Source organism: Acomys russatus, chromosome 23 (genome assembly GCF_903995435.1).
Source record: "Acomys russatus chromosome 23, mAcoRus1.1, whole genome shotgun sequence".
In the NCBI taxonomy this organism is placed as follows: domain Eukaryota; kingdom Metazoa; phylum Chordata; class Mammalia; order Rodentia; family Muridae; genus Acomys; species Acomys russatus.
In genome coordinates, this window is record NC_067159.1 from 39450855 (window position 1) to 39474977 (window position 24123).

At 42.3% G+C, this 24123-nt stretch overlaps 1 protein-coding gene across 1 annotated transcript; it reads left to right on the top strand.

Annotated features, from left to right (window-relative positions):
• Nucleotides 1-7407: 7407 nt before the first annotated feature.
• Nucleotides 7408-23568, top strand: LOC127206434 (alcohol dehydrogenase 1-like). Its single transcript, XM_051165721.1, is given in 10 exon segments — nt 7408-7608; nt 8695-8796; nt 14894-15032; nt 17222-17309; nt 17416-17635; nt 17821-18081; nt 19043-19178; nt 22643-22701; nt 22703-22782; nt 23544-23568. Coding segments are annotated over 10 exon segments (1149 nt in total). The 5' UTR covers nt 7408-7569.
• The last annotated feature ends 555 nt before the right edge of the window (nt 23569-24123 follow it).

Sequence of the window (24123 nt, forward strand, 5' to 3'; positions counted from 1 at the left end):
TTGCCAGAGGAAAGCTTCTCTAATGGCAACTGCCTAAAGGACTGAGCTTTGAGTTTAACAGGCTATCCTTAGGAATCATTGCATTAATTTTTTTTAAAGACCAGTCATGATAAAATGAGAGATTTAATTCCTATGGGACTTCTATTGGATTCCAGGCTACAGATCTACCAATGGCTCAAGAATAAGACATAGAACTATGAAGCTTGAGACTAAAGATTTGTCTGAAAAAAACAAACAAAGAAAAACCAGTCACATTTGGTTCTACCCTAGGTCTCCAGTTCCTAGACATTCAAGCAATATCAAGCATGGACTCTCTCGCATTGTTTGGGCCTCAAGTTAAAGCAGGCATTGTTTAGCCACTCTGATAAGTTCTGTGCCACCTCTGCCCCAATGCTTTCTGCATGCAGGACAGATCAAAGGTTTTGTGGCTGGGTTGATGTCCACACTTCTCTGTTGGTAGCCTGTGAACTACCTTCCCCCCACCAAAGACTAGAACATAGGGTCGAAGGCTCAATTCAGGCACCAGGTTGACCTTTACATGTTCACTGAGCTGTGTGGACATTGTCCTCAGCACTGGAGCCCTGCAGTCAGCAACCCTTTGTCCTGGTTTTAGCCTTGGTTGTTTGGCAATCTCCATGGGTCCCCCACCTTGCCAACAACTCAACTGAATGCAACCCAGTCCTGCCACTGGGAGCCTTGGCTGGCTACAAGAGATGGCCAGCTCAGACTCCATATCCCCACTACTAGAACTCCTCACTAGGGTCCCTTCATAAATTCCAGGGAGTTTCTACTGCACTAGGTTTCCACACTGCCCCTCGCATGGCCCCCAATTCCAGCCTTTTTCTCCCTACACTCTCTCCATCCATCCCATCTGCTCCCTATCACCTGATCCCCCCCTGCTCCCTTCCCACCCACCCCCAGTCCACCCATAAAATCTACTCTATTTCCTCTTCCCTGGGAGAGTCATGGCTTCCCCCTAGAACCCTCCTCTTTACCTAACCTCTCTGGTTCTGTGGATTGTAGCTGGGTTATCATTTACTTAACGGCTAATATCCACTTATTGAGGGAGTACATACCATATTTGTCTTTCTTGGAATGGATTGCCTCACTTGGGGTGACTTTTTCTAGTTCCATCTATTTGCCTGCAAATTTCATGTCATTTTTTCTTAACAGCTCAGTAATACTCCATTGTGTAAATGTGCCACATTTTCCTTATTCTTTAGTTGAAGGAGATGTAGGTTGTTTCAAGTTTCTAGCTATTATGAATAAAGCCACAATGAACATCGTTGACCAAATGTCATTGTGGTAGGATGGAGTATCCTTTGGGTATGTGTCTAAGAGTGGTATAGCTGGGTCTTGAGGTAGATCGACTCCCAATTTTCTAAAGAACTGCCATATTGATTTCCATAGTGGCTGTACAACTTTGCGCTCCTACCAGAAATGGAGGAGAGTTTCCCTTGCTCCACATTCTCACCAGCATGAGCTGTTACTTGTAGTATTGATCTTAGCCATTCTGACAGGTATAAAATGGCATCTCAAAGTAGTTTTGATTTGCATTTCCTGGTGGCTAAGGTTGTTGAACATTTCTCTAAGTGTTCCTCAGTCATTTGAGATTCCTCTATTCGGAGTTCACTATTTTGAACTGTACTCCATTTTTAATTAGATTATTGTTTTTTAAAATATCTAGTTCCTTGAGTTCTTAGTACGATTTGGATATTATTCCTCTATTGGGTATGGAGTTGGTAAAAAAAAAAAAAATATGTTCCCATTCCATAGGCTGCTGCGTTGTCCTATTGATGGTGTCCTTTGCCTTACAGAAGCTTTTCAGTTTCATGAGGTCCCATTTATTAACTGTTGATCTTAGTGCCTGCACTATCTATTGGTGTTATAGTCAGAATGAGTTGGGGCTATTCCTCACTTTCTCTTCTACAGGTGTGGGGCATATTAAGTATGGATCTATTTGGATTCTTTTATGTGCAGATATCCAGTTCGACCAGCAGCATTTGTTGAAGATGCTTTCTTTATCCAGTGTGTATTTCTGGCTTCTTTATAAAAAGAAAATCAGGTATCCAGAGGTGTGTGGATTTATGTCTGGGTTTTGAATTCAATTCCATTAACTGAGGCGTCTGTTTTTATGCCAATACAGTGCAGTTTTCATTACTATAGCTCTGCAATACAACTTCAAATCAGGCATAGTAAACAACCTTCAGTGGTTCTTTCATTGTTTAGGATTGTTGCAGGTATCCTGCACTTTTTGTTTCTCCATATAAAGTTTACCTTTCAGGTAAACACGTATTTTATACCAAAATAGAAGGATCGCTACAGAAGTGTTACATGAAAAAATGCAATATCTAGTAAAATAAGGTATTGAATATGCACAAGGAAACCAGAGTTAAGAACCCCTTAGCTCCATGGTGTTTCTTTTATTACTGCGTATTCTTTGTACAAGATTGTAGGTTTCCCTGTGGCATTCTCAGACATGTACATGACATGTTTTGATATGATCCACTTCCATTACCTCCTCTGACCCATTTCCCACTCCTGCTGCCTACCTTCCTCTTCCCAGATAGTCCTCCTCCTGCTTTCAATCATCTTTCTTTTGGCGGAGATTCTCTAATGAAAGAAATCACACAACATTTGTCTTTCAGGGTCTCGAGTATGTCACTTAACATAATCTCCAAGTCTACATAATTTCCTGAAAATGGCATAATTTGATTCTTCTTAATGCCATAATAATAGATATGTAGATAGATGATATTGATAGATAGATAGATGATAGATAGATAGATAGATAGATAGATAGATAGATAGATAGATGACAGGCAATAAAAATAGGTAGATATAGTGATAGATAATAAATAAATAGATGATGATAGATAGATGACAGATGATAGATAATAGATGATAGGTAAAAAAATAATAAATAGATGATGATAGATAGCTAGACAGGTGACAGACAGATAGATGTCCCACTTTTTGTCCTGCCATGTGTGGGCATCTAAGCCAACTCCATATCGAGAGTACTGTGCACAGTGCCTCAGTAAACATGGATGTGCAGGTATCTCTGTAGTGTGCTTACTGAGACTCCTTTGAGTATATTCAGGAGCAGAATAGCCAGGTTACATGACATTTCTTTTTCTAGTTTTTTGAAGCCCTTCATACTGATTTCCATAGTGACAACACTAATTTCCATTCTCACGAACAGTGTGTAAGGGTTCTATACTCAAGGTATCCTTCATCAGTTAGTTTCTGATTTGTTTTCTTAAATGGCTGAGGTAATATAAAACCTCCATGTAATTTTGATTTGCATTCTTTGGTGACTAAAGACAGTGAGCATTTATTTCTGTATTTGGATAATTTTTCTTTTGAAAATTGTCTGCATAATCCATCTGCTCATTTATATATTATTTGGGTATTTAATTTTTAGTTCTTTATCTATTCTAGCTATTAATCTCCTGCCAGAATAACTAGCATAGATTTTCTTCATTTTCAACATGTCAACTTTCTATACTGAGCAATTCTCCAACTCTCTATGGACTCTAGCTTGTTTTTTGTTTTTTGTTTTTTTTTTTTTAATTTAATTCATCTCTGACACAAACTACCTAAAGCTAAACACAGAGCCCCCAGCCCAGTTCCTTGAGACTGCCTCCCACATCAGGTGCCAATCAAAGCCAGTGGATGGCCAAGTTACTCCTCGCTCTGCCAGTATCAAATCAGCGATTCAGTGGCTTTCCTCAGGTCTGGTCATTTGCTCTACTAGCTCACAGAACTCAGAGAACCACTCCATGTTAATTTGAAAGGATATTTTAAAAGATATGAAAAGAAACTAAACAAAAATATGTAAAGTAAGGTCCAGATGGCTCCTGGGAATGGGGGACTCTGACCTTGTTTAATTGGAGTGTACCCTCCCAGCATATGGGTGTGGTCATCAACCTAGAAGACATCCAGATCCCCAGAAGTCATCATAACGTAGGCATGATGGGAACACTAACTGAATTTTCACCTCTCTCTCCTCCCAAGAAGATGGTAGGTGAAACTGAGAACTTCAAGTCATGGATGGTTTCTTGTGACCAGGTCTCCTGCTGAAACTCTGAGGAGCCCCATTGCACTGAGGCATTGCACAAGCTCTCCTGTACCCTAGAATGTTCAGGGATTGAGGAGCTCTGGGCATTATCATGCCCACCTATCAATTCTCAGATGTGACAGTCAGGAGTGCTGTGTTAGGAGCCAGAGACCAAACAAGAGACTCAAGTCCGGAAATGATGGAGAAGCCACGCATCTCACTACCCCTTCCCTGAGAGGCTGTTGGACAAGGGGTCACAATCCTTGAAGAAATTTTTTTTTTTAATTCTAATTGTGCTATGTTTACTATTTTAACCAGACATAAGAGGAATTGCAGGTGCCCAGCCTTTAACATACTGTTACATGAGCTAGTTTAGGGCTATAATCCTGGGAAATTTATACAAGGCAACTGGATGGTTAAGGCAAGAAACACCACATTCTCCTCCTCACATTTGGTAACTTCCACTAAGACAAATGGCTTGAAGTTTAAATGTAGTGGCACCCTCACATGTAAGGCACCTCATTTAAGTGTACCAAGATCCCACATAAAGCTGTTGCATGGACACAGGTATTAAGGCCACATAAGCTAGCCAACTGACACAAGGCAGCAGGTGATAACGTTAATTTGGAATCAACCTGTGCTACTGAGGTGCAAAGCTAGTTGGTGCCTTTTTTTATTTTTCTGATGGATAAAAGTTGTTTGGTAAATGTTGGATTTTCAATATGATCATGTAGCTTTTTTTTTTAAGATTATGAATATGTTTTGTGTGAGAGAGAGAGGAGCCTCCATCACATGTGAGTTATTTCCCTGCATCTCCAGTCAGGGTCACCACCAGGGTTGTGGCCTCCCTGTGACAAGCGCTGTTTCACAGAGCTTAAGGACCCTGCGTCTTAAGTTATGCTTAAAGGCAAACTTGGCCTCCTGTTTGCTAAGATATGACTGCACTGAGTGGCAACATTCTATACCACTTACAGAACCACTTCAGCCAGCAACCGTCCTCACTATGAAACAGTGAGATAAAATGAAATCCTCCCTCTCTTGAACTAATCTGCCAGGTAGTTTTTATCACAATGAAGAGAAGAATAACTGAAACTGTGTTTTTAAAAAGTACCAGTCTTCTGAGCTTGCTACAGAGTGAAACCAACACCCAGGTCCACCACAGACTCGTTCCCTCCTTAAAGTCACTGAACTGTGCCTCGGTCCATACTCACGAGCACTCGGTACTTTTCTGCTGCTCTTGTAGAATGCCATGGCCAAAAGCAATTTAAGGAAGAAAAGGTTTATTTTAACTTATGGTTCCAGAGGGAGAGGCCATCCTGGTAAGGAAAGCATGGCAGGGTCACAGATGCGTTCAGGAGAGAGAGAGAGAGAGAGAGAGAGAGAGAGAGAGAGAGAGAGAGAGAGAGAGAGAGAGAGAGAGAGAGAGAGAGAGAAACAGTGTGGGTTATAAACCTTCATCTCTCTCTCTCTCTCTCTCTCTTTCACACACACACACACACACACACACACTCACACACACACATGAGCGCGTGCACGCACAAAACAACCAAAACAAAAACAAAACCCTGGTGATGTGTTTCCTCCAGCAAGGATCATCCTCCTAAATGTCCCATTGCTTCCCCCAAACACCACTAAGTGGGGATCAAGTGTTCAAATTCATGAGCCTAGAAGGGGCATCTCTTCTTCTAACCACCACATCTAAGCGTTCATACTGAGCTGAGGGTCTTGCTTCTAGAAGCTGTACCAGAGACTTCGTAAGACTCAGCAAATGCAGCAATAAATAGCCCACCTCCAAATGCAGGCTAGCCTACAGGTGGCAACACAGGCCAGAGACATTAGCCAGAAGGCAGCAACTCAAAACAGAATTTCATGAGCAGTCAGCAGAGCCAATTAGCATAGCAAAGTAAGATAAGACCTCAGGTGTGGTGACGATTGCTGAAATCCGTGCTTGCCTGTACCAATGGCCACTGGCTACTAGAGACCAGTTGTGATTTTCCCATAAAATAAATTCAAATGCAGGTGGGTAATGCCACACATGTGCCAGGAAGGAAGGAAAAAGATTACTGACAAAATGGCGCTTGCTGGGGAGAGTAAGGCAGGCTCTCAAGAAGGTTCATAAATGGTTCGCCAGATCAAGGTGAGGCCTGGCCAGCAGCATTAGTGGAGACTGCACAAGGCTCGTCATATGTTTAATCAGACAGAAGACACAAAAGGAGCAGGGATGAGCAGGGACTTGAAAGCCACTGCAAATATCAAAGGTGATATCAGGCTTTACCGCCAGCATTGAAATGAGCCAGGTCTCTACAGTACAGCAGCTTCCTCTGAACTGAACCACGCTCACTCCAAGAGGGAGAGGAGGGGCTGGCGAAACTGCACGTAAGAAGAGACTTATGTCTGCGAAAGCTGAAGCTGCTCAGGAGAGACTCTGACCAGCAAGCGCCAGTGAGGTCTCTTGGGACTGTGGAGCTCCCGTGCAGGTCATGCAGGGATGCAGTTTGGTGATACACCTGCTTTTGAGCCATCCGTGTTCCTGCAAATAACACTTCACTCCTGTTAATGACCCCAATAAACTCAGCAGTCCCACAACTTGGGTCCTGTACAATCTTGCTTCAGTCTGTTGTGGGTCCCTATCTGGGGCAAGTCCATGTACACTCTGCACTTTTCTAGGGAATGTTTGTCACACACACACACACACACACACACACACACACACACACACACACAAATGTCTCTTGTTGATTGTGCCAGTCTGAAACCTAATGTGTGTGGGTTTCTCGCTTGTGTTAATGCTTTCCTTTATATTTTCCTTTCACAGTGTTGGAGTCTGCAGAGCTTGGTAGGACATTCCTGTACCCCCAGCACTTGGCAGGTAAGGGCAGGAAGATCTCCTACAACCTGTTCACTTTCATTCGTCTCGTATGTTTACTCCTACCCAAACACCAACCTGCGCTCTTCTCTCTGTAATGTTCTCTTGCCTCAGAGTTGCATACGTTCCTCTTCATAATCCCCCCCCACTAGCATACCCCACCCACCCCACCTGCAGACTCAGAGGCTCTCAAACAGGAAGCCATGTTTGAACTCCACGCCAAACTAAATCTACCACTCTTTAGGAAGGTTGATCTCCATATATCCAGAAAGGGATGATTAAAAAACAAGTGGCCTAGAAGTTGCACGTAGGGTCAGAAGACATGATGTGCAAAGAATTCAGCGCACAATTTGTTTCAGAATAGATTTTCCCCCTTCATCTCTTTTCTTCATTTTCCTTCTAAAACAGCCTTTTTTGCTTACACTCTGCCCACATTTCCTCTTCCTCTTTCCTTCCTGGCTTTATGCCCTCCCTTCATCCTTCTCTCTTTTGATTTTCGGTTCCCTCTTTCCTTTCTCCTCCCTCCCTGGTTATTGCATCGCGGTTGAGTCACTCTGGAGTATAAAAGCACCTGTTCTCAGAGCAGCAGGTGAGTGCTGGAGGCAGAGGAGCTCGCATCCTGAACCTGCCAGAGGCAAAGATGGAGCACACCAGCCTCTCCAAGGAAACAGCCTGCAACGTAAGTCAGGGTTTGCTCTTAGGATATCGTCTCCTGCATGGGCATACACTTTACTACTTCAGGCTGTGCTGAGCAATGCCCTACATGAAGGAAGAACGCCTGTACTTTGCAAGTCAGTTCTAGAACATTTCTATCAAAATGACAATACAGTAAGAACTGTTATTATTTAAAGAAATAACTTAGAAACTTACCCAAAAGGGAGATGCTGCGAGCACTGAGGTGTTTTTCCTGGGGTAAGTTCATACATAGCACTCCACAGATGCTGACTATTATGACTGCCCCCAAATTTGGGAAACTGCATATTTTGTCGTAGTGGGGAGCTGTGTTCCCACTTCCCCCTTATTTTTGTGTTAAAAAGTAAAGAAACAAGCTAGTCAATTCTAGAAAAGTTAAAAAATAAAATATAATGCTTATGTTTGCATCTTTAAATTATCTACTATAAAGAAAAGTCAATAGAGAAAACTGAGAATTGAACTGTATGGAGATTTACAAGCTAAAATGATTAAATGCTATGGCACAGAGGAAGCAAGTTACAATGGTAAATTAAATGTTCTACATTGTATTTGGTAAAACGGACAGGAATTCTTGTTTGACTTCCACAGTGATGCTCCTCTTTTCTTACAATGTTCTGTGCATCATAAATTCTAATTTCTAATTAATTCATGTTAGAAGTTATAGTGCAGAAATTTAATTCAGAGGGCAGAATTGGGTTTCATAAACCAACATTAATACTTTGTGACATTTTAAATACAGAGAAATCAACTAAGAATTCCAATCAGTTTTCTGGAGCTAAAATAATATATGATATGCCTGTATGCGTGTACATTTAAATATATATAAACATGTATCTATAGATGTGAACTCATCTCGTAGCATGACATTTTATTTAAATTTTTATTTTAATCGGATAGACATAAAATATGCATGTGATTGTTACTAATGAATAAGTAGATTCTTTTCACCTCAAAAAGATATGAGCAGGATGGCTGGTTAGTATAGTATATGTGAATTTAACTTCATATCGTGCCTGTTTTAAGTTCAGTAGCAATAAGGCCACCTCATCACTTCATTTTCGTGTGCATATAGGTCATCACATGCTGGGCAGCTGTGGCCTGGACAACGAATGCCCCCCTACCCATGGAGATTATTGAAGTTGACCCACCAAAGGCTGGCGAGGTTCGAATCAAGGTAAATATAAATGATGAGACATTGAGTAGATGTGTGTGGTTATGCGTGTGTTCACATGGTTTTATAATATAGGAAACAAATGGCATTCTATTCTAAAGAAAATTAAGACTTCCTATGATTCATAACAGATTGATATTAGCATATAGTAATAGTGAGGTAGGTTGCTACATTTTGTTAAAATGTCACAAACCTAAGATATATAAATAGCAAGTGATCAGTAACATTTTAAAAATAATACTTTAATTAAAATATATTTTATTTAATTATTTTACTAATTATTTTATTATCAACTAATGTTTATATTTGTTATTTATTATTTATACTGAATAATAAATGGCTATTTATTAATTATTTTATTTAGTTATTTATTTCACCTTAATTATTTTAATATTTTTGACATTTTTTCTTAGATTTAAAAATCAGACTTGGGGGTTGGTTCAGTGGGTAACATATTTGCTGCAGAAGCTCCAGGACCTGAGTTCAATCCCCAGAACTCACATAAGAGCCAGGCAAAAGGCATACATTTGTAACCAGGAATTGGAGATTCCTAAAACTTTTTGGCCAACCAGTATAGCTAAAGTGATAAGCTTCTGTTTCAGTGGGAGGCTTTGTCTCAAAAAAAAAAAAAAAGAAAGAAAGAAAGAAAGAAAAAGAAATAAGGAAAGATATCTGGACTTCTGTCTCTGGCTTGTGCACTTACGTGTGCATGTACTCATGCAAACATACACACACACACACACCACAGATATATGCACACACAGAAAGTTCTCTCTCTAGGACAGGAAACTCTCACATATACAAGCACACACAGAGAAAATTCATGCATACATTCACACACATACACAGAAAAACTCAAGCACGTATGCATACACATACACACACAAATTAAGATTTGTGAAAATCAGCACAACTATTGGTTCCTAAACCTCCTTCTCCCACATTTACAGAACTATTCCGATATATAGCTATTTGATGGCTGTAGGTGTCCCCTAACACTTGTGCTGAAGTGTAGTTGCCAATGTAATGGTCCCAGGACGATACCTTTAAGAAGTGAGTATACAAATTATGGAGTCTTTGTCCTCATGAGTGGATTAAAGCTGTTACAGTAGGAAAAGGTTACTTACAGGCTCCTAATAAATGCGCGTGGTTCTTCGCCTACCTAATTCTCTGTATCACACACAGTCACCTGCTACTTGCCATATTGTAAGAGCAGGGAGGCCCTTGTTGGATGAGAGACACGACACTCTTAGATTCACCAGATTCCACCATTGGGAGCCAAATAAACTGATATAGTGTAAGAGTGACAAAACAGGCAACAGAAGGGAATAGACTAAGACAATAATAGACGTTCTGCCACAGTGGGAGTGGCCAAGAGACCTGGGCTCCCTCTCCCACACCGGGCCGCCCAGGGACTCTCCAAGTATAACAGATCCATACTGCTAGGGATGAATCAATCACCCACCTTTCTCCCCCATTCCATAGCGGGGAGAAGTTTGCACTAGACAGAGCCAGGTCTGAGAGTGCTCCCGCGGCCTCGTGGTTTAAACAAGGTTTATTTCCTCACAGTCTCATGGTCTGGAAGAAGGCTCCCAGGTGATGGTGCCAGCATGGCTGGCTTCTAGCAAAAGTTCTCATCCTGACTTAGATGCTTATCTTCTTGCTGTACCTTTGTGGGGGGGTGGGTGAAGGAGGGAGGGAGGGAGGAACAGAGGGAGGGAGAGGGACAGACACAGCCTACTTTGCAAGGCTTCCACCTCCATATACTATTATATTAGGGGCTGGGGCCACCATATGCAGAAGGTACACAGTTCAGCTTATAGCAATAACTCATGATGTCATTCTCCTGCTCATGGGAAAGAGGTGCCACTTTAGATGACAACGACACTACCTTCACTCCACCTCTACCACACTGTATAGATGCTCACGTGGGAGGGCTCGGCACCACAGGGTTTGGGAAAGGGGGCTTACTTTGTAAAAGAATATGGGAGGACTCATGTCTTGAGAAGTCGTGAAAAAACAAAGAACTATTTTGGTCTGTTTTCTGTTACTATAGCTATAGCTGGGTGTTTTGGGCTTATTTAATTCACACTTTCAAGTGTAGGAGTGTGTTGCTTGTATCTCACAGCTTCTGATAAGAACTCATGCTCTCTCAGAACAAGGCAGAAAAGAGGAGTACGTACTTCTCTCAGTAACTAAGCTAGTCTTGCTAGACCTAACTCATTCCTGTGGAACTTAATCCAGTCTCTTTTTTAAAGATGTATTTCATTTTTAAAGTGTATGCGTGCGTGCGTGCGTGCGTGCGTGTGTGCACTGTGTGCTGGTGCCCCTAGAGCCCACAAAAGGACAACTGATGCTCTGAAGCAAACATTACAGACAGTTGCGCGCTGCCCATCTTGGGAACTAAGAACCAAACTCAGGTCCTCTTCAGGAGCAGGAAGCATTCTTAACTGATGGGCCCTGTTAACCAGCCTCTCCATCTAGTCTCCCAAGAAAGACATTAAACCCGAGGGTAGCATACCATACCTCATTCATCAAAGGTATTGCTGGCTCTTAATGCTTCTTATGCTGGGGAGCAAGAGTCAAGAGTGTGAACCTCTTGAGAGACAAAACACACCAAAGCCATATCAGAGATTTTGGTGATAAGGAATTAAGAGACGGACTGGAAAGTCCAGGAACACAGCAGCAGCACGCTCACCACAGAACCAAGCAAACATACCAGTTCTAGCCCATGCTACGATTACTTGAATCTCTGGAAATCTTGTCTTTGTAATTTTGCTCAGACTGTCTTAACATGGCAACCATCACTGACTTCCTTCTGGCACTTTGCTACAGTTAAACAGTCTGTGGGGTATGGTAAAGGAGACAATGTGGACTTTTAGGGTCTGCTTTGATACATGAACTCACATGTGGGCCAGCCTAGGCTAATTTCCCTGAAGACCAACTAGAGTGGACACTTGAGAGCAGCAAACAAATAACAGGATAGAGAGAGATGGGATTGTAGGGCAACTATTTGGACCCAAGGAATAAACAGACCAAGAAAACAGATAAACATCTTCCACCACCCCAAAGAGCCCAGAGGAGTAAAGGAAATAAACATCAAAGTGAGCACTCGTATTGCCAAAAGAGAATCGCAAATTTACAAAGAATTTGGAAAGCTCCAAGAATCAATTTCTCCAGACCAGAAAAAAATTAATAAAACTGAAGAGAATGTCTAGATAAAACTTGTTAGTGCTGTCAACATGTTCCAGTGACATATGCAATCTGAACCTGATCTGACTTGCCTCCAACTCCATCCAGCTGTGCAATCTCTCTTCCCTGGAGGAAAACTAAGTGACCTTTTAAGTTGGGACAGCTAGAGAAAGAAAACAATTGTCACAAGGGAAAAAAGCAAGAAAGTTGTGTATGGTGGGGGAGTCTTTGAAGATTCCCCAAGCCTTGCCATTTCCTTTTCGCGTGTTAGTTTGTATCATGAAACAGCATACAGGACACAGGTGGGGAAAGCTGGTACAAAAAGCGTAGGACTGAGACTGTCTGACCGCTTTTTGTGGGAAGTAGGGAGGGGCATTGCAGTGTCACCCAGGCTTCCCTCAACTGTGTGAGTTCATGTGTCAAAGCAGACCCTAATGTCCCCATTGTCTGCTTTACCTCATCCTGAAGAATGATTAGTTGAGCCTTTTGTAGCAAAGCCCCAGAATGAAGCCAGTGGTGTTTGTCATGTTAAGGGAGTCTGGGCAAAATTACGAAGACAAGAGAAACTAAGTGTTGTGTTCTACGGGCACAGTACTATCACAAAGGGGAAACTGTGTAGCCCCAACATTAAAGAGTATATTCTGCCTCTAGGCTTGAAGATGTAGCACATTTTTCTCTGAAAGACTCAATAATTTTATGACCACATATTTTTTAATATATTTTATTAATTTGTTCATATTACATCTCAATTGTTATCCCATCCCTTGTATCCTCCCATTCCTCCCTCCCTCCCACTTTTCCCCTACTCCCTTCCCCTATGACTGTGACTGAGTGGGACCTCCTCCCCCTACATATGCTCATAGGGTATCAAGTCCCTTCTTGGTAGCCTGCTATCCTTCCTCTGAGTGCCACCAGGCCTCCCCATCCAGGGGATGTGGACTGACCACATATTTTTAATACATGCATACAAAATGTTTTGTTCAGAGTTATCCCCTACTCTTAACCTTAACTCTTCATGGATTCACTGCCCACTGTCCTATCCTCTCCCTACCGTGTATCCCTTTTCTTCTTTAACACCTCATTGAGTCCAGTTTATGCTGCTCGTATATGCATGGTGTGGGGCCTTCCGCTGGAGCGTGGCTGACCTACCAAGGATCATATTCCTAAAGAAAACTGACTCACTTGGCATCCACCAACTGTAGGTAGCTTCCTCAGCTAGGTGTGAGGGCTTGTGACCCCTGCCACCTGGAATGCTCAATGGCTTGATCATGTGCACACAACCACAGCGGCTGTGAGAACAGTGGCCCTGCCATGTCCAGAAGACTCTGTTTCTTCCTGGTCTTCCTCAACCTCTGTCTCTTACAATCCTTCCAACTGCTCTCTCACAGTATTGCCTCAACCTTAGGGAGCTGTGTGACGTAGGTGGCCCATCTGTGGAAGGGCTCACCACACGCTCTCTGCACTTTGACTGGTTGTGAATTTCTTCGTTAACTTTACCCACAGCACAAAGAGGCTTCTCTGATAATGTCTGGAGTTGCACTGATCTAGAAGAAAATATATCTGTCTTTAGAGAACAGTTTGATATGATATCCATTTAGCAATAACACAATAGTAATAGGCTTACCTCTGGAGCCTATGGGCTCCTGCCCATGGGGTTTTGGCCAGATTTATGACACCAAGAATGTTTTCCCTCCTATAAAGTGGGTTTTAAATACAACCAGAGAGTGTCTGGTTGCCCCTCCCACACCATTCATGCCACTATGTACCCATGAGCGCACCCTATTCTACCAGGCTGGTTATTAGTATAGCTTACAGAGTTCATAAATAAAACTGTTGATGACTCTTCTCTCGCAGTAGCACACATAGAACCTTCCAGTACCGTGAAAGCAAGCCAGCAGGGAGAAAGCATCTCAGTCAGTGCCGGCTTAAATTGTCCATGCCTGTGGTGTTTTCAGTAGTAGAATCTCACCAGTAAGTTCCTGGGGAATAACCAAGAGCCATCACAACAGCTTATATTGTTTGAGGGCTCTCCAAGACACCCATGGCCAACAACTCAAGGTGGAGATAGCCCAGAACTGGCACTGGACTTTATATTTGGCAACCTATGGCTTCTGGGAGGACACAGAGAGAGAGAGAGAGAGGAAGCTTATAAAATGGAAGGTTTCCATATGGCTTTTTAAAATATCCTTAGTGTTAATTAGCCCTGCCCCACCCCCTACTCTGCCCTACTTTCCCATCTCCCTCTACATGCCTCATTAGTCCCCTCTCGTTTTACCTGTAATCTGCTATTCCTTCGCCTTTACAACATCTTCTCTCTCCTCCTAGTGGCTCCTTTCAATTTTCCTGGTGTCTTAGTTAGGATTCATATTACTGTGATAAAGCACCACAGCCAAAAGCAACTTGGGACGGAAAGGGTTGACTTCATCTTACAATGCTCAGATTGCAATCTATCACTGAGGAAACTCAGGAATTCAAGGCGAGAACTGACACAAGCCACACAGGATGCTGCCTACTGGCTTGCTCACTCACGGCTTGCTCATCCGACTTTCTTATACACCCCAGAACTTCCAAGCCAGGATTGCACTGCCCACAGTGAACAGAACCCTCTCACTTCAAATTAGTCAAATATTAGTCAAAAATACCTTACAGACTTCATTACAGGGCAATCTGCTGGAAAAAAAATTTAATTAATATCCTCTCTTTCCAGTTATATCTAGGTTGTACCAAGCTGATTTAAAAAAAAAAATAAATAAATAAGCCAACCGGTACACCTGACTCTGCAAGTACTCCAAGTTAAACATGCAAAACTAAAAGGCCAATGCTAAGATGCATATATCAGTGAGAACACAAATGAGCTTGTCTTTCTGTCACCAGGCATTTTATCTCCAATTATTTAATCATCTTTCAGATTATATCCTCTGGAATCTGTGGTACTGATAACCACATCCTGGAAGAGAAAAATAAAGTGCCACTTCCTGCCATCCTGGGCCATGAGGGAGCTGGCATTGTGGAGAGTATTGGACATGGTGTAACTACTGTAAAGCCAGGTAGGTGACTGCACATGGTATCGATGTCATCTAGGTGTGGGGAAGAGAAGGCACTGGGCATGGGGGTCAGCCCCTGGCCACAGCCAGCCACAAGTCCAGGAGGGGAGCTTTAGGATAAAGAGCAGCGAAACGCAAAGTGTTAAATTACCGAGTGTAAGAGAGTACATAAGCTATGGCGAGCATTTGAGAGAAAAAGAAGAAACAAGTCTTTCAAGGCAGCCTCAGAATGGGGAGCAGACGCTAGCCTCACAGTGGATTGGTAGGGATGGCGTTATGTGTCAGGCATTCTGGAAAGGAAGGGTGCATTACCTTCAGGTGAACCCATCTTCCTGGCGCTGCTTCCTATCCAGGTCCCAGCCATGCCCTGCGTATTAGTTCTTAAGGCAGGGGACAAGGGTCCATCTCCATCTGGAGGCAGAGTCCATCTTCACAATATAGCACCAGGTCCTTTCCTAATTCCCACTCTGACTCTTTTCCTGAGGTAACATAGAGATACCAGGGCTCATCATATGTTGACGAAACCATTGAGCTTCATCGGTTCCCCACATGTAGAAGAGCAGGCAACCTGAGATTCAGGATCCCAGGCTGAAGACGGATTTCAGGGGTGTGACACTTGCCTACCATGCACAAGGCTGTGCTCAGTTCCCAGCACAGAAAAATAGAATATTTATATTCTTCCAATGTTGTGTTTTACTAAAAGGGTCTAAAGGAGAATTCTTCTCCAGTCATTTCTACAGACATTATCTCACACCAGTCCACCCAAAATTAAACTAAGAGTCACAATATATACAATGTATCACAATATTGTTAAACATAGAATATGGATGGTTAGAGGGCATTTTTATACATACATGCACATGAGTGTATGCACACGCATGAACACACACACACACACACACACACTAATCTCTTCAGTTGTGCAAACAACAACATCATCTGTAAGACTTCCTTCTAAAATTTGTTTTCACTTGCCCCACCCTACAGGCCTTCATTATTCTAGCAAGAACTTTCTCACAGATTTTCTTTTGTTTTGTTTTCCTTTCTGTATATGGTGAGCATGCTATGTGAGAAACACGGGTGAACATATTTGTGTCTTTCCATGTTGTCAGAATGCACTGGGTAACAGTAAGTCCTCCTAGGACGGCAGTTTTGTTGGCAGCAATGTACCAGACATTCCTGATTGGCACCTAGCACTGGCTATGGCAAAAATGAGTTGTTTTATTCACATCCTAGTTTCTAATGTTAACTCTCTGATCACATGTTACATATGACATGTGTGCTGAGGGTGAGGGCTACAGAAGGGGTACAAATGTAGGTTGCAGAGGCAAGGAATTTCAAGGGACCTAAGAGACAAAGCTGAGAAACTGAAAGGCTTCATGAGGGTGAGGTCTACCAGGCAATGTCTGGGGGGTGGGGTGAGGTCTACCAGATAATGTCTGTGAGAGGTGAGGTCTACTAGTAGGTGTCTGTCTTGTGTTTACCGAGGAGCAGAGGCATCAGCCTCTGTTCTCAAAATGGAGTCAAGTTTTCTGGGGCAATTAGTCTGGAAAAAAAACAGTTTTACATAATATGGAGTAACTCTGGGCAGGGCACAGATTGATCTCAGTCATGTATGAGGAAATAGATGGTCTGAAAAGAAATCAATTCCCTTGTTTGATTAATTTAGCTACTTAATGACAGAATAGGATTAAGGGTACAGGTTGCCTTTCCTCAAGCTCTAGCATAATAGCACCTCACAATGAGGCCTGATTCTAATTTAGCTCAGGTATAATTTACTCTTCCAATAAATAGTGGGTGTATACTAAGGACTTTCTTAGTTCTTTCTTAGTTTTTTAGTGACTGTCTACACAGTATGTATACTTTTCTCCTAGAATATTGAGCCAAACAGACAAGCCTTATATACCACAAATACTGATGTCACTTTTAAACATAGCTATCTCTTACCTTTGAATCTCAATGTCATGAGATGTTAATATTCAAATTCTTTTTTTTTAATCTTACAAGTCTATGTATATTAAAGTTGATTTTTTAATCCCATGGTGAAATGATCATTAAAATCAAATACAGTGCTATATGCAACTCTTCTTTAACAAATTGATGACATCTGCTATGAACATTTCCCGGTGGTGGGAACTGTGTTTCAGGTCTACCCTAAGTTGGTCATAATTGTCTTTATTCTTTCTCCTCAGGAGATAAAGTCTTAGTGCTCCCTCTTCCAGAATGCAGAAAATGCATTTATTGCCTGCACCCAAGGGGCAATGTCTGTGAGAAAGAAAAGTTAGTTTCAACTTCTTTGACTTCTTAACCTCATTTGCTTCCCTCAGTACAGGGGTCGCCTCATAAGGTCTTTTTATTTCTCTTTTTTGTTGCTCTGTGTGAGCAGTGTTCTCTCTCCAACTGGATTAATGTTGGATGGAACCAGCAGATTTACCTGCAAAGGGAAGAAAATCTATCATCTTTACGGGACCAGCACATTCACAGAATATACTGTGGTAGATGAAATCTCACTGGCAAAGATTGCTGATGATGCTCCTATGGATAAAGTCTGTGTTATAAGTTGTGAGGTGCCAACGGGCTTTGGAGCTGTATTTAACACAGCACAGGTAAGAATGCCTGTGTCCTTTCTGAGTTCTTTTCACTGCCTGTCTACATGGTAAATAGGGAGCTACATACCCGGAAGGCTCCTTCCATCATGGACAAAACCAAAGGGTTTCTCCCCTCCTGTATTTCCTACTAACACGAGATCACCTTTGGAAGCCTAACAAAAGTTTATCCTCTGGAACTTCAGGTCACTGCTGGCTCCACCTGTTTGGTTTTGGGACTCGGAGGAATTGGTTGTGCCATTGTCATAGCCTGCAAAGCCTCTGGTGCTTCTAGAATCATCGGGGTTGACATCAATGAGCAGAAGTTTCCTCGGGCAAGAGCCTTGGGCGCCACTGAGTGTCTCAACCCTAACAAGCTCAAAAAGCCTGTCCATGAGGTGGTGATGGAAATGACAGGTATTGGAGTTGACTTTGCCTTTGAGGCCATCGGACTCATTGAAACCATGGTATGTATCTTGGGCACAGTGGGGACACAGCTCATTAACACAGTAACCTCAGAGAGACAGGAATTTACCATGATTTGTTTTATGTGGGAGGATTGTTGCAAATTGTTGCAAGAGCCTCTAGCATCCTTAACACAGTTCCCCACCCCAGTCCTAATGAAGGGCTACCTGTTTTTAGGTAGCATTTTGAATACATCGATGTACTGAGCTATTAGCCTATTCTATCCCACTTGTAGATCAGTCTTTCTAGATAATTAATGACACTGCCTTCGTTTTAAAGCTTGAAATTATTAAACACAGTGAATTTAAACAGCTTACTCAAGGCATCGTAGTAAACGTATTCCATGCTGTTTGATCATGGGGTAACTTCCACATCCTCCCTGAAAGGACACATTAGTATTGTTATCAAACTTGGGAGATACAAACTGTGCCCCAAGTAACACCTAGCTACCCATCGTCAATAAGCCAATTAAAAAAAAAAAGACAAATTAAAAGTGGAAAACAGAAAAGAGATATTTATTCAATGTGGCCACATTGAAAAGAGGGACACTAGGACCCAGAGAAGACCCCAAATCTATCTTCCAGGTCCTGAAGTAAGGGCAAAGTTTAAACAGATATACACATCTAGTGTCCTGCTCAAGGTGTTGTCCTACCTACGCTTGGCCAGTCCTTGTCTGGCTTCAGTCTCATCTTGAAGGAAGTCTGACAAGGTCTTAGAACTGTGTAAGAAACCTTTCTCTAGAAGACAAGTTCCCCCTCTGGTTGGTACCCCCCTTCCTTCCCCTAGCATGAGATTCATGGGAAAGTATCCACTTCTCTGAGGCTATTTGTTTTAGTAGTCTGCTGGTCAGATTGAAAGCCACATGGGCCTCTTTAGGATATCTTCATTTGCAGCAGGCCAGTGACAAGTTACCTGCAAATGGAAATGCTACTGAGATACTAACCGGTCTGCTTCTGCATCTAGGTCACGGCTTTGAAAACGTGCCATGTGAGCTATGGAGTGTGTGTGATTATGGGAGTAGCTCCCTCAGACTCACAGCTCTCTTTTGATCCGATGGTGCTTCTCCCCGGGAGAACCCTGAAATCTTCTATTATGGGAGGTAGGCCTTCCAATGTCCTCTCTCTCTCTCTCTCTCTCTCTCTCTCTCTCTCTCTCTCTCTCTCTCTCTCTCTCTCTCTCTCTCTCCAAAACCCTAAGTACCCCGTGTGCTCCGTGGAGGGAAACAAGGGAAGAAGTAGAAGATAGTATACCAAAAATAGAAAAGGTGGGCCAGGCATGGTGTCTCGTGCCTGCACTCTCAGCACTTGGGATGCAGATGTAGGAAGAATGGCACAGGTAGAGGCCAGCCTGGACTCCACAATGAGTTCCAGGTCGTCAGGCATACACAGAAAGACCCTGTCCCCTCTCTAAATCCCAAGAAAGCATGTTCTCTGTAGAAGCAAACAGACTACTAGTTTAACACTAATAAGATCTATTGGAACCCATTGGAACGCTGACTTTCTGAACTTGGTGACAAACCATGGATGGTGTATGGACCACTCTCCCATACAGGCTAAGACTAGAAGAATAGAAGAATATATCACTGGCTTAGCCCCTGTGTTCTCACCTTAATAATGGCCTACTTTTCTATCTTAAAGCAAAATAGGTCATTATAATGAGGACCACAATTCATTCTCTCTTCCTTAAATACCTACAGATTTTATTCCATAGCCTCACAGTCATACCCAGTCTGTTTCCAAGACTAACCTGTCCAAGGGAACCTGTTCAGTGTTAAATATTCTGAAGCCATGTTGTCTATGCAGTGACTTCTAGCCACACGTGGGTATTGAAACCTTGGAATACAGCTAGTGGGACTAGAAGACTGAGGAGTCAGTTTGCTGTCATGTATGTGGTAGCACGTGCTTTAATCCCTCTGCTAGGAAGACAGAGGGAAGTGGATCTCCATGAGTTCGAGGCTAGCTTGATCTGCATAGTGAGATCCAGGGCAGCTAGGGCAACAGTGGGAGAACCTGCCTAAAAAGAAAGTAAATAAATGTAAGCAAGCACATATGACTAGCGCTGCCTTATCGTTACACAGCACAGTTAATATGATGTTATGCCCTGACCGTAGCCAGAATGCTCAAGCAAGATGATGGATGATTGGCTAATTTAAGATACGGAGCCAAAAAACTTAGCCTTTGCTCTCAGAGTTCTCAATGGGCATTGCCCTTAAGCAAGTGATTCAGACTCCTTAATCCCAGTCGTGTACTGCTCCCTAGAGTAAGAAACAGTTTTTCTTATATAATAGAGTGAGAACTAAATGGAAAAACTTGCAAGTTAAACATTTAGCAAATAAAGTGACACAAAATAAGCAAAAAAAAAAAAAGCCATCACTTGAAGTGTTGATTACATTAGCTCATGGCCCAAGAAAACGCTGGTACTGCTAAAGTTAACAAGTGGTTTGGATTTGCTTTTGGTGGCAGAGTGTGTTTGTTTGTAGGCTTGAATATCTTCCACCCTCTCAATTATTCCTTGACACACTTTCGGTTACATTAAATATGAACTGGGTCAGTAGCCTACTTAACCACATAACAAAAAGAATATTTCCACTGACCAGCCTTCTACTATACCCAGTTCATCTTTCATACACTCAAGAATGATCTAACTTATTTAATTTTTTTTATTTAATTAATTTATTCAGATTACAACTCAATTGTTATCCCGTCACTTGTATCCTCCCGTTCCTCCCTCCCTCCTGCTTTCACCCTATTCCCCTCCCCTAGGTCTGGGACCTAGGGAGACCTCCTCCCCCCCATATGGTCCTAGGCTATCAAGTCTCATCTTGGTAGCCTGCTTATTCTTTCTCTAAGTGCCATCAGGCCTCCCCACCAAGGGGAGATGGTCACCAGAGTTCATGTCTGAGTCAGTCCCCACTTATGTAACTTATAAAGCTACCCACACTAACCTAGAAGCAGTTACTGAATGCTGAGAATGACTCAGCTTTTTCTTTATAGCTAACCATTTATCTTTGTCCATCTTCTATTGCAGTCAAAAACAAAAACCTGTGCTTGGTTATCTTATAAAAAAGAGAGCATTCTTTTGCTTTTGTCAAAATAATTTTTTATTCATTTTTTTCGTGTGTGTGTGTGTGTGTGTGTGTGTGTGTATGTGTGTGTGTGTGTTGCCAGCATGTATGTATGTACCTCCTTTGTGTGCTTGGCGCTCTTGAAGGTTAGAAGAGGGTATCGGATCCTCTGAATTTGAAGTTACAGATGGCTGTGAATAGCCATGTGAAGGCTGGCAATTGAACCCAGGTCCTCTAAAAAAGAAACAAGTGCTCTTAATCAGTAAGCCACCTCTCCAGGCCATGTCAGGATATTTTTATCAGAACAAAAGGAAACTGAAACTCACATGAAATAGGAAGATATCGGCTTTGTATAGCCAAGATGACCTCAATGGTATGCCACAGGGTTCAGACCCGTGTCTATGGCTGCTAAGAGCCATCACGTACAGTCTTCTGCTTCAGCACACAGGACTGCACTGTGGCAAGAACAGCAAGCCCTCACTAGGCCACTGCCTCAATCTCTCTTCTTGTCCCCAGACGAGAGTCTTAGCAGCCTTCCTCTCATGAGACTGATATCCTCCGAGTTTTGTGGTTTCTTTCCTTCCAGGCTCTTCCATGGTTTTAGGAGGACCCTAGAATTCCACACAACTGTTGGAAAAGTGAGTGTGTTTATCTCCAGGTTTCTGGATTGACCAGCTTTGTATCTGGCTATCAGATCTCCAAAACTCAATTTTGTACCTTTATTTTTGCCAGCTGCTCCAATCCCACAGTTGAAACCTACAAAACACCTTATTCCCAAACAGTGTGCCTTCTTGCTGTGCTGTGTGTTTCACCTGGTGCTATTTATGACATCAAGTATGTGTGTGCATGTGTAGAGGTACGAGAGCATGCTATAGAGGTATACCAGATACTCACAGTTGGTTGCATCATACTTACCAATGAATAAAACTAACCAAAAAAAATGTAAAAGAAGAACTAATGCATTTGGAGAGATGGATCAATGGCTAAGAGCACTGACTTCCCTCCCAAAGGACCCAGGCAGGTTCAATTGGGTATATGATTTCAAATGAGACTGTGCTTATATGTTTTCTCTTCCTCTGTAAAAGAAAAGGACAGAAGTATAGACTCAATGCAATCATGATCACAGCCTGTGGCCAAGCAGATCTCCTTTGTTTTCAGAACATTAACTACTTCTTATAATGTTCACCTTCCAGATGATTTGATATGAGTTAGTCACAGAGTATTGAATGAAATGAGACTGGCAACCCAGACCAATCAGCTAGAGGGTGTTGAATGAAATGGTTAGTGCCCTGAAGACAAGGGAGAGCTGGAGGTACCTCGCATATAGCCAGGAAAGCATCAGCTAGAGGGGCTCTCCTATGCCCTGGGCAATCATAATTCTGTCAGTGACTGACTTCTGATATACAACAAACTGCTTTGACACTTGGGTAATGGACCAATGGGGGAATGGCTTACTGCGTCCATCAACATCCTATTACTTTTGTCCTTTCTGCCTACAGACTATAAAACCAGAGACACCATCCCTAAACTAGTAACTGACTACATGCTAAAAAAAATTCAACATAGATAGTCTTATAACCCATACGCTGCCTTTTAAAAAAATCAATGAAGGATTTGAAGTGTTGCGAAAGGGAAACTGGTAAGTATTTGTGTGAATGGTGTGTGTGTGTGTGTGTGTGTAAAACATTCCTGGGTGTGATGCCATACATGTGACTTTCAGTCAAATTTCTATGAAAATTCCTCTGCGCTCCAATTTTACTCTCTACTATTCTTGTGGCGATATGTGACAGTAAATGGCAATGAGTTTGATGAATTTCTTAGTGTCACGTTTCTCTTTGTAAGAGCAGCATCTACTGCAATACCTCAAGGATAGGCATTGGTCAGGCATAAGTTTTTGCTTAAAAGAACAAATAAATTAAAAGGCAAGTTGATGAGCAAAATGTCCTAATGTGAAGGCTTTAGAACGGTGGGCTCAGGATGCTTTAAATTCTAGGGAATTTGCAAACACATCAAGCACTGAGTACATCCCTCTCCCTGATGACTACAATTTGGCAGTTAAGAACATAGTGCCAGATCAGTGAGGGGTCACCCCAGGAGTGGTGAGAGGTCACAGAGTGATGTGCACCCATAACCGAGGTGACTGGCTGCTCGGGGCTGTCTGTTGTCCTACTGTCTGATTCTCATGGCTGCATTCAGAGCTCATGATTGACAGTTCTCTGCTGGCCTTGTTACAGATACTTCAGCATCTGTAAGAGAAGGAGGATTAAAGAGAGTGAAACTGGGAAATAGAGATGGGTGGGCAATACTCTCTCCTAAACTATGTGTGCTGCAGTAACTTTGTGCTGCCTCCACAAGTATAGACAAGCCAGTCACATCAGCATTTATGCTTCTGTGTTTCAGCATCCGCTGTGTTCTCTTGTTCTGAGACCCTGATGGTGATGGATGATTGACACTCTCAGCAGTGCTCTTTTGTGCTTTCACCTCCTTGAAGATTAAACTGCAAACTGTGATGATACATATATATATATGTACATATATATAATTTTAAGACATTAAACTATTAAAGAAAATTAACTATGGGCTGAAGCGATGGTTCAGAGGTTAAGAGCACTGACTGCTGTTCCATAGGTCCTGAGTTCAATTCCCAGCAACCACACGGTGGCTCACAACCATCTATAATGTGATCTGATGCCTTCTTCTGGCCTGTAGGTGTACATGTAGGCAGAGCACTGTATACATAATGATAAATAAATATATCTTTTTAAAAAAGAAAATTAACTACTCTGCATAGGACTAGAGTCAGCCTGTATTTATTTAAACACCTATTTAAAGTGTGCTCTCCATCATTACATATGCCCAATTGTCTGCTTCAGGAAAAAAACATCTGGGTACATTACATCAAAACATAGATGAACATATTCGTCTTTCCACAGTGTCAGGATGTATTGAGTAACAATAAATTCACAAGGGACCATAGTTC